A 16,940-nucleotide genomic window follows, 5' to 3' on the forward strand; every position below is an offset into this window, starting at 1 on the left:
GTTTGGCAGGAAGGCTATTAAGAATCCATGCTGTGACATGAATATCAATGGATGCAAATATTTTCCTTGGTTGCACCGGTGCGCTAGCATGCTGCCCTCAGGCCAGCTGCTCTGTAGTAGCCTTTCCTAATACCAAAGGGTTTCAGAAAAAGTATGTCAGCTCTAAACCTGGGATTATTTTTATTTTTACTTAAACCTGCAATAGGTTTTTATACTAGAAACTGAACTCATCTTGGTTAGTCCTTGGTTCTGTTCATCCATTCCCATCAGTCGGGCTTTACTGCCAGTGCCCGTGGTTACGGCAGTCTCTAATGGTGGGGACTACTGCGTAGAGCTTTCATATTATAAATTTTTGATCAGGTAGATTTGTTGCCTGCCACCTGAAGCCACCTGAAGGGAAGCTCCAGCCCTGCTTTCCCAGTTTAGGTGGGCTGTGACTTCTCATCTTTCTTACCTTCTGAACAGTTGGTGTTGAGTCTCCCTGTGTTCGGTACTCGGTTCAATTCCTTGCTGTCCCCTGTACATAGAGTGCCGTCAGCCGAAAATTAAGGCAACAGCTCACTGGGTGACACAGTAACCTTGAGAGTTAGTCCTCCGGTGTGCATCCAACCCCTACATCATCTGTAGTTGGAGGAGATGCTGAGGCTGTATTTTAACTGGGAATGACGTTTAACATTCACCAGGTAATCTCATCGGTTTTGAAGTTCTGCACAAATAATTCAGTCAGGACTCAAAGTCTATTTGGATCAGTTGGAAGTGAAAAATGATCATCAACGCCTGATTTGTAAGAGAGTAAAGCTAGGTACTAGGGACCTGTTGTGAAGATTTTAGCTCTGCTGTCACCTGCCGAGGGCAGGAGTCAGGACGCTGGCTCCACGACCACGGGCTGCGTCAGGAGCAACCAGGGCTGAGAAAGCCAGCGTACAAAGTTAAATGTCTGTATGAAATTTTCAGCAGCAGGAGAACAGGTTGCTACCTGCTTTTTCAGGCCCTTCCTTGCCCCGCAAGCAAGGGGCAGCCTTACCTGTGGCCAACCGCTGATCACCCACCTGAAGGCAGCTTGTACGGCCCATGGTGAGGATGCCTCCGCCTCAGCCGTGTACCTCGAGGCCGGACAGGCTGTAGTAGGGGTCTGTCACCGCACGCCCGCAGGGGCTGGCCGATGGGAATGGGCTCACATGTCCCTTGCAGAAGTCTAGTGGTGGTCCTCGTGATGTCAATCGTGTAGCTGCCTTGCACTGTCTTCCATGAAAGTGCCAGTCATGAACGACCTTTTCGAACAACAGATGTATATACAGAACAATAACAAAATGCCTTTTTGAAGCCGGTACTGTGATGCCCACCAGAAAGTCAATTGGCCTTCAAAGGAAGGGAGAGCACTGCCAGCTGGTAGAAACACACCTAGGGGCAGGGGAACAACCAAAACAGCCTTTTTGTCCAAAAGAAGAGCTGTACAGAAAGCTGAAGAGTTCCCACAGAATTTCATCGATGTCTGCATCAGACAGAGCAGCTCCGGGATGCCTGCCTTCCCTTCGCTCCTCATCAGGACTGTTTTACAGGTGATTCAGGATGGTACAATCGTGAAAATTGGCTACTTCACTGGATTGTTTATTTGTTTGTTTTTAAACCAGAGAGAGTTCAAAGAAGTGATTTTGCAGAAAATTATTTTGGCAGCTTCAGCAGGAAAATTCTGACATACACCCACGTCCAGTATTGGCATGTTAATACTGACAAGGGAATACGAAATGCAAACAATAAACCGAAGGTTAGCACTGCTAATTCTGAAGTGGGTTGAATCAGTAATATTCAAAACTATTGTTCGATGTGCTTTAACATTACTTTCAAAAAAAAAAAGCTTAACTCCACCAGTAAAGTGGTTTTAAGAGGTAAACCTACTGAAGTAATTCAAACCACAATTTCAAAGTGAGTCATCCAGCTGCATTTCCTCAGGTCTTTTAAATGCACTAGAAGCTTTCAGCTTTGTGGAAATGAGAGCACGCACACTTATCAGAGAAATGAAAACAGCTACACCATTTTAATTCACATACTATATGAAAATAAAAGCATCAGTTGTCAATCCAGACTTAACTGCTTAGCCCAATCTGTGTTCTTTACCAGAATTCAACTTCTACTAAGCATAATTTTTAGACAGCAGCAAATTTTGAGGAATATGATGAAAGGGTATGGTATTTCAAAACTAAGCACACTCAGAAATCTTGCTTTAATAGAAGCAATTGTTATATTTAGGATCTTAAATCAAAAGCACTGTCTAGCTACCTCACGCTTAGGATGACAACCATGCATTTAGAAGCTGCTCTTGAATGTGACAGACAGCAATCAAATTATCTTTTTTGTTTCAGTTAACATCCAGCCATGGAAGTACTTTCAATCAGAAGTGACGGGGAATTAATTAAGAAAAAAAAATTAAAATGTGTTCCTTTTAGGTGACAAATATCTTTAAAACAATGTTATTTAGAAACTGAACACTCTTCTTCAATAGCTACAGCCACCTATGAGCCACACGGGATTGAGCTGACTGCCCCATAGACCTCTATGCCTTCCAGCACTCCTTAGGTCGTGCCAAACATAGTTTCTGGTCTCTTTATGCTCAACAGAAAGAGTCCCTCAGCACTCTGCAAACAATTTTACATCTGACTACAATACACAGGTTCTTATTTTGGGTACATTCTCAGTATTTTTTTTTCATGGAAACTGTAAAATGGAAACAGAAGAGTACAAACAATACTGGCTTAGGGACAGCGAGGATTTCAGACATGACACGCAGCGAAGTGATACGATGATACTTCTCTGTACCGTATAGATGCCACATCTGTGAAAGAGCGGTGTGGTCAGTCATGGATCCTGACACACACGCAGCCGACACTTTTAACGGAGGTCACAGTCACGTGCAAAATAGTTTTACCCATGTGAGTACCTGCAGGCTTCCCTGGAGTACCTGGGTCTTCAATTAGATTAATCAAGCCCATGAAGGTTCTCACATGCTTCAGTGCTTGTGGCACCAGGTACTAAGGCAGAGGAGATTGAGTCCTGGGTGGTTTTTTGTTTGCTTGTTCATTTTTAAACACCCAGGTGGAGTGTCCTTACCTCCTTCCTCCATGACTCCCTAGTACCCTTGATTTTCCCACAAGCAGGGTGGTTTGAGTAATAACTGTTAAAGTAACAATTGCAAGTATTTTCTGCAATACTAGGGATAATCAAGTGGGTGAAACCCATTTTAACCCTGGAAATTCAGGGTAGTGGATTTCCAGAGAAACTGGAGCTAACTAGTCAATGAAGATTTATAAACAATTTGCAATAAGGAGCGATGAATGTGAGTGTGTTAAACAGGCCAGAAATAAGAATACATTTACTTGTTTCCAAGAACACCAGGTTTACTACTCAGAACTTACCTTGCGTGTTGTTGTACAATGCTATAATTATGGGGAAAAAAACCCACCTCAAATAAATGTATTTTTAAAATAGCATTCTATTCTCTCCCCTTATTCATCGTGTTAGTGGAATGTAAAAACATACTAAATAGGCCTCAGACCTTAATTGTCAGTGTTAAAAATCTCCAGGTCAATTCAGTTGCCAGTTTGCCACGTGTGTAAATGCGTAAATGAGGGCTGAGGTTTTCTTCCTTTCAGAGAAAAAGGCAGTATGGGGGGTTTTTCAGTTTTTTTAATTAATGTGATATCAGCTAAGAAGTGTTTCCAATTTTACACTTTGTTTTCTGTTTAAATCTGTTTCTCCTGCTTCAACCCAGAGTGTAACATGAAATTAAGTCACAGATTTTAAAGTCTCCATATATGCTATTTTAATTGACAAACGGGAGCCAGACTGTTCTTCCCCTGGGCAGGAGCAAAGCACCAGTTCCTTGCTCACAGGTGAGAAGTTTGCTAAAATCAAGCATCTCGCATTTGTGAAGTATCATGCAGTTGAATTCAACTGTATCATCAAAGCAACTTTTTGGAGAACTTAGGTTCCCAATTTCAGCTTAACTGTTTTTAAAGTACCATAGGTAGTATAAGATACCATTTTTCATGCAACTTATCTGGCTCCCTTTACCATATCTGTTGTTCATTTCCATGAGACTGGCTATGCAGATGAAAAATGACATTAAAAAAACCCAAGCCCATATAAGAAGAAATAATCACATTTGATTCGAAGATGTAAACATCATTTCAGGAATCCTTAAAAAAAAAAAGATGCAAAGATCATAGCAGACCTCTGATAGTAAAAAATGTAACATTAATTGTGGAGTGAGCAAGATGCTTTTGGAAAATTATCCTTTTAAAACTTATATTTGACTATTCCAACATAAATTTATGTCTGTATCTGCTCTGATTTGAGAAAAAGAAAAAGCCACCATCTTTTTCAGCTGTGTTAGCCATCATCTGGATTATAGCCATCCTCTTTCAAGCTGAGAAAGCAGTTTGCCTTAACAATAAAAAAATTACAATCAATAGGCTTACGTTTTTATGTCTATCATCTTAGAATAGATATTAAAAAAGTGTAGAATTTAAAATTGTTATACACCTGATACAGAACCATAGCAATGCCATTAATGGTCCAATTTCCAAGCATAATTCAATACATGCCAACAAGCTGTTTCTGCACTACATTAAAAAAAACAGGTCAAAACCTAAAAATAAACCCCCACGATTCACTGACATGTGTTTTGGTGTCTTTTCTTGCTTTGGTAATTTCAGGTATTTTGAAATGGTTTGCATCACCAGAGGCAACTCAATGAGAAGTGGCAGTCACATCAAGAAAAAGGAAACTATCAAAATGGTTCAGGTTTTTCTTCCTCCGCTCTAGAGAACAGTTGTAATTTTCAGAACCAGTGTATATTCGTGTGTGTGCGCGCATCTGGAAGTTCAAGTAGTAGTGACCATCAAATGAAATGTATTTCTGTTTTAAGTGAGAAAATACCAACCTGGAACTAAGCTACGATCAGTTCTAAACCAAGCTTCTTCCAAGTGTTCCTTCTGTGATGAATTCTTGAAGCATCTTTCTATCATTTGAAGCGTTACCCAGCCACCTTTCTAAAAATGATTTGCTATTTGCTATCATAGAGAGGGAATCTGAAACCAAGATTAACCAAACTTTTTGGCTGTGGAAACTTTACTGTGGAAAAGAATATAAAACTCTCTCATAAATTTACTTGTCAGCAGCAAAAAGACTCTTCAAGTGTCTTAACCACTGTACAGCTCGATAGTTTTAATACTTCAACTTTTACTTTTTCCATTTTTCATTGTTGAAGAAATAATTTCACAATCTCAAATCAAAGTCAACACTGCAGTGAGGAGAGCTTTTCTACTTTATTACAAAGAGAAGAAGCCTTTATGTGGTCAGAAAATACAAGATTGATCTTTTTTTTTTTTTCTCTTCCTATGAAACGCTGCTGTTCAAACAGCCAGAGTGAATTGTCTCAGTTCACTTCTTTAAGTCCCATCACATTCACTTGGGTATGGATGTCCTTGGCTGCTGAAAATCTGGCCCTTTAGTGCACAGGGCGACAAAGTAGTCCCCTGACCAGCAGTTCCAGAATGTCCCGTTTTCATATATTGCATCCATGCACACCTCCTAAAAATGAGGTACAGCAGGGCAAACATTTTCCAAAATAGATGTCATATATATAATATATACACATTCGTACATACATACCTTTATTCATGTGATGTCCAAAAATTTAAAAAAAATGTACACATTTATTACAAAATCGTAACAAAGACTGGACAGTGTTTTGCTCATTCTGGAAAGATGAAGCTCAGTAATACACAACTCTGGAAACTAACCAGAGACTGTGGCAATATCTTTCTTCTAAACAGTCAGATATTCTTGCATTAAGCTTGGCGAAAACTGCCTTTCAAAAACAGAAGGGGAAGTAAAATGAAGGAAGCAAACCTTGCTCATCTTTCCAAATGAAATACGAGAAGGATCTTCACATAAAAATGCACAAACATTTTTTATTACCAATAGTGCTACAATGAACAATGCAAATTTTGTTGTCTAATTTTTTGTCTTTTTTCTTTTTTTTTTGTTTTTACATTTTGGAAAACTAAGTGGTAAACTTTTGTCAGTGTACTCGCTTGTCTTTACAGACCCAAGCTTGTCTGCTGGCAAAAAATAAAACAAAAACAAAAATTCAGACCCTGCTCAAACTAAAGAAAAACAATTACAAATTTAGTTGTTGGGCAGCACATAATTAGTAAGGCAGGACCTCAAATGGTGACCCTTCGCATGAGCCAATTGCCAGATCCTCAAGGAATTAAAACCAGGATGCCTGAGCCACATCAGTTCTGCAGTTATGTTGAGTATTGTGCTGAGACAGCCATACCCCAAGAAAAGGGAAGTCTTTAGAAGGCTTGCTGAGCAGGGTTGTAGTTGAAGGTTGATGGCAGATGAGGCCTTTCTTCTAATTTGTCATATTCCAGATGGAACTCCTACAATTGAAATAAAAAAAAAGACAAAACCAAATAAAGCAACGTATCATTTACCTGTCGAGACCTGGTCTTTCTACCAGCCATACCTGAAAAGCACAAATACAAAAGGGATCAAGTCCTAACTTAAGGCAGAAGTAAATGATTACGTTATCTTGGATTCTATATTTTAAGTAGGAAAAAAGTCAATATCCTAAGCCATTATATCTACAACATGTAGGCTCTCCTATTCTTTTTAATGCTACATTACTCTCAGAACCCTAGTTCTCAAACAATTTTATATACGCGCACACACAAGACACAAATACACAATCACGGCATGAGCTGAATTACGAATAAAAGCTTCTGTCTTTCAACATGTCAGATGTACAGAGACTTATTTTGGATGACTGAAGTTTGGGGATATTTTGTGGCATACTACCAGGCCCAATTGTAAGTTAAACTAGCTAGGTTTCTCCTTGAGGAACACCATTCTAAAATGCTAGAGACAAAAGTACTGAGACCTACTTAAGCCAGAATTTAACAAAATACTCCACCCGATTTCATACTCAGATTTAAGCTTCAGACTGACCCAAACCTCCTGTACGTCCTGAGCTCCTTGCTCCTATATCACACTTTGCCAACATCTTTCATGAAAAATTCTCTCAGTGTTTTATAAACAACCACACAGAATAAAAATCTTTGCCCACGTACTCAGATGCCACACAAGCTACTGGTTCATAAATAAGCAGCTTTATTGTCTCACCAGCACAATCACCTGACTTTTGCTTGAGGGCATCTGGTTGCATAATTGTAAAACATTTCAGTGATCCAGCAGGACTTCTTATTCTGACTACAGCAGCTACTACAAAACAGATTGTAACCACTCTTGATGCCTAAACGCATCCTGATTATTACAGTGAAAAAAGCAGCTTCGTTCCCTGTGACCCTAATTAGTGCACACAACCCTAATTAGTGCACTGCGACATTTGGTGCTTGCTTCTTCATTCATGCAAAAATGTACAAGGACTTACTTAAATCTTGTATTTTTCAGATCCTTTCAGCAGTTTAACTGTGTCTCATCCCCATTTTATCTTCATTCAAGAAACCGAGTAAGCAGAAGTTTCAGAATTGTTCTTTAAGGGTACTTCTTGGTAATTTAACAACAGCTACCTTGGACACGCACAATAATTTCTTTTGCCTAACTCAGTGGAGAATCTCAGCAGAACATTATCTGTATCTGCAGAGCAAACTTACCCCACTATTTTTACATACAGATGAAAACACTGAGAGTAGTGAACAGATTATTTTAGAACACTCCCTGTAGTGATTAAATAGTACAATATCTCAGTTTTTACAGTTAGACAAGCTAAAGACCAAGTCAACGCAAGACCAGAAATAAAATCTAGGAAATCCAACTCTCAGACCTCTCTTCTTTAAGGCAAAACAAGGTCCATCTAGCATAGAAAGAACATTCAGCATGGTAAAGAAACAAAGCAGGGAAAAAAGCTAAGCATTCAGTAAATCTATATTCCCCAGAGAATACTGTCCCTAAACCTGGAAAATCCTAGCAAAACCTATGTGAAGTTACAGCCATCTGCACTGAAGTGCTGCACATCTGCTTCATTTCTGGTTCCCTGCTCTCTACTCCAACCAAGGGTTCTTTTAGTTGGTTGGGTTTTTTTTATTTCGGTGGTGGGTTGGTTCATTCTGTTTGTTCGGGCTTTTTTAGGTTATGTATATAAAGTCAATTGCTTTTGGCATTCCTAATTAACACTGCATGCCAGTTGGTGTATGTTCTCTTCTTGCACAGATACATACACATGCACTGATACTGAAGAGATGCTTGCTCCCTCCTTTTGTCAGAAGCAAGATCAAGGTGTACAAATCTATGTAGGTATTTTGGTGCCAAAGGCTGGTTTAGGCTGGTTGGATCTTCAGTAATTCTGAAGTCATTTTATAATAGAAAAAATACCACTCAAACTTCACTCCTGTTCATGGCTTTGAAAGTTTCCATTTTGCACATAATCATGGAAGGGTCTGCAGATTACTATCAATCTATGGTCAGCTTCAATCAGTTACCTGAACCTCCACACGCTCTGAAATGCCTTCAAAATTACCCATGGAAAATGGCTACTTAAACCAGTAAGACAGTATCAGTAGCCTAAAAAGGGCTTTCCAAACTTAAGGTGGTTGCGTGCCTCTATTGGCAGTAGTAGCGGCAAGCAAGGTGTGTGTCTGAAAGAAATGCTCAGTAGCTTGAGCAGTCCTTTGTGTGCCACACATTGGAAGCCCCCCATTTAGAAGAAGGAATATGATTCCCTACCAAATTTTCTTTAGAAGTATATGAGTTCATACTTCAAATTGTCATCAATTTTTAAAATAAACAGGCTTAAAACAGCCTTTTTGATCTGCATCCCAGCGTCAGCAATGCTCAAGTCCAATATCCAGTAGTGTATAAGAACACCTAAAGTTGTATCTCACAATACCAAAAAAAAGAACTCATTGACCAAATATTTTTGAAAACTAAAAGGCAATTATTTATTACATATAGAAAAATACTTGTATTACAGGTATACTTTAAGTTTTTGCTTTTGATTCCAGGGGCCACTGTGGTTTAGGATGTAAACAGTAGCACTGATATTTTTTAATATAAACAGATACAAATAAAATGTAAAAAAATGCCATTTATCCATTGACAAACATCTCAAATTGTTTTATTTTCCACATGGAAGTAATTATTAAAAATTAAATACCTTTTATTAACCAAGAATAATGAATACTAAATGTGTGTGGAAACTTACAGCACATGTGTGACACTAAATAAATTGTTCTACGCAAAGAAATCAATCACTTCTCATGTCATCCTGAAAACTTGTTTTGATGGTAGGGTTACATCAGCCTGCACATGTACAAACAATAATAAGTAAGAATACTATAGATAGAAGAGAATTGTTTGAGGTGATCCATAGCATTAATAGAGTAAAACAAAACAAAAAGTTAGCTGAATAGGTAGTATTCTGGACTGTGTAAGTCCATCAAAGGAGATGGCAGAAATCCCATGGCTAGCTCAAAAATTCCAAATGGGACCGAAAAAGCGGCATTTATACTGGCTTAAAGATGGATGCAAAGACCCAAATTTAAATTAGGGGCTGAATTCTAATAGACATGTGCCATAGCATTTTAAGAACAAATTTAACTTTCTAGCAATTATAGAAGTATTTCAATTAATATTGATCTTAAAAGGATAGGGAGTAATTTAATATAGGCAGCAACCCTCACAAGCAAATAAACACTTGGAAATTTAACCTTCTCTCCCATAAAGAATTCCATGTTTTCTAACTACAAAATCAAAGTAAAAGGGTTTTATAATCTTGTTCCTTAAACTGGATTACTTTTCAAAGGAGAAATTCCAGGCAGTTTACTTCAGCCAATTTAAATCAGGATTTCAGCAAATGTGTAATTGTAGAAAGCATTTTTGGTGTCATATCCATTTCCCTTCCTCTCTCATGTCTCCTCAGCAGCAGCAAACTATATAGCCAAATCCTCAGTGAAAAAAAAAAATCAAAGTGTCTTTAAACATACTGTACTTTCCACATGCCCTAGGATGAAAAACCATATATACAGACATATCTGTAATCAGCATTTTCCTGCATTTTGTTTTGCATTTAAGGTCAATTTGAAGTTTATTGTCATTCATATTTTTGTCACTATTTACTACCACGTATCAACACAGAATTAATTTGATTTTATTTCCTAACAGTTTAGGAATTGTCTCATTACTCAGCTGTTTTGCTGCATTTCCTTCTTCAGTCTATTATCTATTAGGAATATAAAAATAGAGCCTACAGCTTAATAAAAAAGATAAATGTATTACTTGATGTTTCCTTGAAAGAAGTTATTCCGTCTACTTTTCTGAGCTTTGTTAAAACTAATCTAGGACACTATCAAAAAAAATCTGTTAAACCATGTCTGGTTTGTGTTTTTACAAACTTAGTCTTAAGATTTAGTAATATTATCCAAAGTAAAGAGTTATATTTCACTGTATCTATTGTAATGCAGTACAATTTAAAATAGGTACAATAAATACATAAGCTCATAATGCATAATGCACCGTGTCTGCAAAGCACAACACATTAAAATACGTGCTGCCCTATATTTGAGCATATACACTGGAACAACAGACAAATTTATAAAGCACCTTGAAAACCAATTGAATTTGCACATAGAAAAGACAGTAATTTACCAGAAATAATTCTTGTCTGACTGCTTCAAAAAAGGACTAATGAAACTGTTAAGCAGCAATCACTATTGTGGCCTTCTAAGGAACTGATACTCCCAGCATTCACTAATAAGAATGAAAAGATATTATCTCTTTCTATGGACACTGGGGAAAATAAAAAAAAAGTTCCTTGTTAACTTATCGCTGCAGGCACAAAACTTTAGAAAATACTATCCCTCTCCTTACTAGCTATCAATTGCTTCTTAATGTTGGGGGAATTATTTTCAGTATGCAAAGTAAAGAGAAGAGAACCTATGTAGATCTTGGGCAAAATCATTCGGAGAACAGCAGCATCTCCAGTAACACCTAATAGATGAAGCCAGCTCTACTCTTTAAAAGAGGAAGGATGTAGTGTGCTAATTAACAACTTAAGCACTGGATGCTGAATTTCAGGACAGCACTCAGGACTCCAAGTAGAGATAATACTGTCTTCAAAAGTAATGCTTAAGCATCAAGTAGCACCTTCATACATTCACTACAGGTAGAAAAAGAAGAGACACTAAAGAGGTTACTATCCTTATACAATGGGCACCACTTCCTCCTAATAAAAGAAATGTTGTGTTTCCACATAGGGTAAAAACTCAATTCCACTGATATATGAACCTACGTGAGGCTCTTATTGCTCATAAATAAATGGAACATATTCAGTTGACTCCAAAGAAGAAATCTATCCTTTTGAAAGGTAACTGCTTCCCCTGTGATGATCTTACATAATAATAAAATAGCTTTAAACAGTGTCTTGGGAAACCTAAGAATGTATACCAAGCAGCAAATAAATAATTCAAGTAGAAATTAAAACTTTCCTTTTGTTTGGGTTTTCTTTTGAAGGGAGTGATGCTTTTGCCTAAAGGTTTTGGAATTACCTTGCACTTAAGAAAAAGTAGGTCTTGCCATTAAAACCTTCAGTTACAAAATCTTGGTTTTCTTATGGTCACAAGAAAGGCAGCAGAGGCAACGAGTCACACATGCAAATGGACTGAAGAGCCTCCCATATCATTTGGGGCAACTAAAACATTAATTTCTGAGGGGAGCTTGCACAGACTAAGCAAATTTACTGGGAGGAGGGGGAAAGAAAGAAAAAAGAGCATTATATCTAGTTAAGCTCTAGATGATGGCAAACTTCAATATACAGATGGGAGAACACTGAACTTTATCCCCTTTAATTTAAAGCTGATGTTTAAAAACACATCAACAGACATGCAACTATTTAATGCAATATTTCATAATCTCGAAGTGTATAGATGCAACTTGCTCACAGAAATGAAATGCCTCTTCAGCAAACAATTCATAAGTTACACTCCAGGTGAAAAGATTTCTGATTAAACTAAATTTAGGTAAGCAAGTGGAACCCCAAAACATAGTTCCAACATGCTGGAATCACATCTGTCGAGTTCAAGGCTTCAAGATTAATCTGGTCTGATCTGTTAAGTGTTTTTTAGAGAAAAGCAAGACTGTGATACCGTATCTACAGAAGGTCTGACGTCGAAGTTTTATGTTTGCTCTTTTATTGATGAATCCAACATGCCAGTTAAAACTTGAAGCAAAATCATGCCACATCCATAAAATCTCACATAACCAAACTTAAGTGGGGAATGAGATTCCTGACAAACTATTGAACTCAAACAGACTCTAGGTAGGTGTAATTGTTGTATGCATATTGTGAATGTATCTTTTTTTCAGCTCCAGCTGAAGCTGAATGCACCACCTTGTATGGCAGGCTATTTTCAAAAGAGCACACCTCTTGCCGGGTTAGTGAACGTTAGTACTCCTGATTATTCAAGTAGTGTTTTGGCACATATCTACATTAGAAAAATCTTTGCTTTAGCTGGGAAGAGAAATCACAGAAATCAAGACCCAGCCAGCAAAAGACATCGTACGATATGGTCTTAGAAGCTGGAAACTGGAATTGGAAGTTGGATGGTCTTAAAAGCTGGAAGATACTGAAAATTAATTATCTTTGGGGGAGGGTGGAGAAAATGAAGCACAATTCTATAAATTTCTTCAGCTAACAAGTAAAGGGTGAACATCACTGACAGTATTCATGGACAGAAAGGAACAAACAGATCATGAGAAGTGGGAAGGGAGAAGACTGTAGCTTTCTGATTTTTTTAATGCCTCTTGGCCTAGAATACAGAAAACAAATATACAGAAAAAAATACAGAAAACATGCCTCCTCCCTAAAAGAAGTGATTTATTTCAAAGTACTCTGATGTTCAAACAACAGAGCATGAAAGTCCTACAATATGCTCGAGAGACAGTACCTGAAAAACAAAAAACCACTCCCCCCAATCATCCCACCCCCATTTTTAATTCCAAAGTGAGATGTGATAGCTCCCTATTTAATTTCTAAAGCAAAACAATAAAATATTTGCAAGTACAATTTCTAAAATGACAAATAATGCTTTCTATTCTATAATTCTCTACTTGAAAAAAGCTTTCGATTTTAACAAAACTCATAATAGAAGTTCTACATCCTTCTACCTCCCAAACAAAACTGGAAATAGAGAGACAGCTCCTCCTTTTCCACAAGCAAGCCAGTGTTTTAGGCAATCTTTATTCCCTCACACATCAGAAATTAAGATAATGAACTTAAACAACAGGAGGTTAAAAAGTTTTACATTTTTGGGGAGGAGGCTGGGTTTTACTTTTGTCCTTCTAAAAATACATGGTTGACAGACTTAAAAAATCTGCACAAGGGAAAAGAGATACCTTAGCTACTTTCCTCCAGTTAAGACAGTCAAAGAAGTAATATGTTCCCCTCTCGTACGTATTGGTTTTCATTGTTGGCTCCATGCCGGGTGCCCTTGTGATCCATACTCGTTCTTCTTTGTGGTATCTCCAATCCCGGTTAAATCTTTCATTTTTAAGAGGAAAGAAAAATAATTTTTAGTGTTAGTTATCTGAATTTGACTTAATAAACTAAAATTTTAAGGGTTTCAATCAAAACTGTACAATGCATTCAAAACCAAAACAAAATTTCTAAGACATTGTTATACCTGTGATCTCATACCTCTTCCATACAATTATTACACCTCAAACTAATCACATATGAAACTTTAAGAAGTCTGGTAGGTTCAAACAACAAACTCTTTTTATGATTATTTACTGTTTTTCATTTTGTTGAAGATAGATAAGTTAGACATTTAATAATGACTGGCACCTGCCACTTTTTCACAGTGCTTCGTAATAACACAAAATTCATGAGACAGGCTTTTGATTTCCACTGTATGAATGAAAAAAAAAAAAGCACAAAATGGAACCAAGGTTGGAGGAGGTATTTAAAAAAAGGTTTCCAGCTTTAAATTGGCTAAGCTTCTGTTTTCAGTGTCTAACTTGTTGGGTTTGTTTTTTTTTTTTACGTCTACTACTTCATTACTGCAATAGATTAAATCATACAAGACTGACAAAATAGTTTGAACGTACAGCTCTACTGCTGCTAATAGCTGTAATACATCTCCTCCATTCATGTAATAGAGATAAAACAGGAGATCTTCTCCATATCGGCCAAGTTTTATTGCAGCCAGCTGCAAAAGATTGAAGAAAACGAGGATGAAAAATCACAATAGATAAATGTTTTAAGACATACTATCCCACTTAAATAACACAAGGATACATCCAGAATGTGTTTTCATCCTAAGTGTGTTGCAAATGATACTCTAATATAACAAAAGTAATAATTATTAGAACAAATAAATTTTTCTTCACTTTTAGTTAACCTTTCCAACTTAAAGGATACAACAGAAAAACAAATAGAAGTAACGAATCAGCAAGACAGTTTTTTCTCCCTGTACCTGTGTGTATCCTCATCTACTTTTTTTATTTAAAAAAACCCAAAACCCCAACATTTACATGTATTTGCTCACTTTACACTCTATTAAGTAACAGTACTAAAATTTCTTACAATATTTCTCAATGACCCCTCTTACAGAACTACAATAGTTGAAAGAAAATATATCTAACAAAAATATCCCCATTCACGTAGATATGGAATGCAAGAGATAAATGTGAGAATATCTTGAACCACAATTCTGAGCTTATCTCAAGAAGAAATATCTCAATTTAATATGGCATTTGAATATTACAGTATATGGACTATAAGAAACTTCTGCTTTGCGTGAAGGGCAAACTCTTAAAAACATAACGTGCTCTTTTGCTAACCATGCCCATTCTCAGTTTTGTCTTCCCTTTCTTTTTCTAAGGGGGAATGGGTGCATGATGTGTCCAATTAGCCAGTTAATGCACCACTGTTCCTAAAAAGATTGAGGACATCCCTAAAATGCACTGATTTTGAACATTACCGATCTGAAAGAAAATTTAGAAAATTACTGGTAATAAATTAATAAAAAATACACACACACACACGTACTCACCTTATCCCTAATGTGAATGTTAGTTAAGTATTCAGATGGAACATGGAAGTCTAAAAAAGAATCGGAATTGATGCAACTATTAAGACATGTAAATGAATATAATTTGCAAATATTAATATTGAATTAAACAGTTATTTCTCTCTTACCTATGTCTTGAGGTCGACAAGGTGATGATGCCCAGGGTGATGCAAATTTGGGATAAAGATTTCTGAAGAAAAAGAAAAGCACAAATTTATCAGAATTAAAAACAAAACCCAAACCAACCAAACAAAAGACTCCATAACCAACCTCATAAACCTAAAAACCATACCACACAACCAAAAATGACTAGCTGAGGTGAGAAGGAAGGACAAAAGGAAATTCTCAGCCCACTTTCCTAAAACAGTTACATTTATTCATTTTCTTTTTAATATGTGGAGTAAGATTGCATTTAAACTGCCATGGGAATCTACAGGGTCAAGATTTCCTTTTTAATCTATCATTCCTTCAATTTAAGTGCCAGTGATCCCAACCCTTTTCAGAGATCCAATTTTACACAGGGTTTCAATTTGCATAGAAACAGCTGCCACAAGCCTGGTGGGTTCTGATTTATTAGCCTATGATTTAAAAGGGGAGGAAAAGCTTATACTGGCAGATTTTTTTTTTTTTTTTAAATCTAACCAGTAAAGATTTTACTCTTCTTCTAAATTTCAGTGACGACAAATAAATTGAATCCCAGCACAACACGAACATAAGTTTATTATGATTTAATATTTTTCTTTCATATAGACTTTGCTAACATATTAAAAAAATATGGAGCCATTCGTTTAATAAAGAGAAAACGATGAACCTTCCAACGCTACTACAATGACTGATGTACTGACGAATGAGTTTTCTAATTAACAGGTAAAGAAGTGAAAAAAAGGACTGAGCAAAATGTACTTTTGGCAGGTTGCTACAGCCTGCTTTTAATTATCCATGATAGCATGCTATTATGGTAAGTTTTGTAAATGAAACTTGAGTATGGTACACCCTATCAAATCCTTGCTTCCTTCTTGTCAAAGGCCTAATAATTACTATTAAAAAAAAAAAAATCAGAAACCTATCAAATTACCTGAACATAACCAACTCCCAGCTGAGCTATATGGGCCAAAAACTACGCTGATCAAATGGTGTCAATCTTACTCTAGGCTAACTAATCTTACCATTAGCAAAAACTTATGCTTTAGAGTCTGAAGGAAGATTTCAGTGGCAAAATCTGCAGATGTTGAAAATAATGAAACCATGCCTTCCACTGAAAGCATAGATAGGCATTGCCCCAAGAAGAGGAGTGTCATGCGTGCCCTCAAGGTTTGGTTTCCCAGGGCAAAGAACCCAGGACTTTACAGACTCAGACTGCACCTCTGTATGCAATAAAACCTGAAGAGTTTGTGTACAGTGTTCCCTCTAGGATACAAACAAAACTCTACTAATTTAATATTTTTCAAGGAGGTATTGGACAGCCTACAGGCTATTTGATGAATATTTCAGAAAGCTTCAGAACATGAACAAACAGCTACATAATCTCTAAAGAATTAAATGAAGTACTGCCATTTTATTCTTTTTTTTTTTTTTAATGTAGAATTTTAAGTTATCCTAGGGAATTAAAAGCGTATTTCTTAACAAAGAAATACAGGACTGTACAGGAAATACATAATCATTCTTTCAACAACTGAAATAAATCTTAACCTACCTGCACAGAAAATCTATATAAAACCAGGAGTTAGAAGGGTTAATTCGAACCACTAGAGATACATACAAAATTCTAAAATTTTGTTTCTAAAAGCACATTTATTGTGCTAAGTGTTTAAGTCAGACAGGTATTTTTACCGTCAGAAGTACCTC

At 36.8% G+C, this 16,940-nt stretch overlaps 1 protein-coding gene across 4 annotated transcripts in view; it reads right to left on the bottom strand.

Moving 5' to 3' along the window:
- Positions 1-5,305: 5,305 nt before the first annotated feature.
- Positions 5,306-16,940, bottom strand: part of CNOT2 (CCR4-NOT transcription complex subunit 2) — a 93,036-nt gene continuing 81,401 nt past the window's right edge. For 3 of the 4 annotated variants that reach the window (XM_050897495.1, XM_050897513.1, XM_050897521.1), the window contains 5 exons: positions 15,224-15,285; positions 15,078-15,127; positions 14,131-14,231; positions 13,417-13,561; positions 5,306-6,449 (listed from right to left, as the gene is read on the bottom strand). In XM_050897495.1, the coding sequence (XP_050753452.1) occupies positions 6,363-6,449; positions 13,417-13,561; positions 14,131-14,231; positions 15,078-15,127; positions 15,224-15,285 (445 nt within the window). In that variant the 3' untranslated portion in view covers positions 5,306-6,362. The remainder of the gene's footprint in view (positions 6,450-13,416; positions 13,562-14,130; positions 14,232-15,077; positions 15,128-15,223; positions 15,286-16,940) is intronic. The other variant, XM_050897504.1, reaches the window with a different exon arrangement.

Source organism: Gymnogyps californianus, chromosome 1 (assembly GCF_018139145.2).
Source record: "Gymnogyps californianus isolate 813 chromosome 1, ASM1813914v2, whole genome shotgun sequence".
NCBI lineage: Eukaryota > Metazoa > Chordata > Aves > Accipitriformes > Cathartidae > Gymnogyps > Gymnogyps californianus.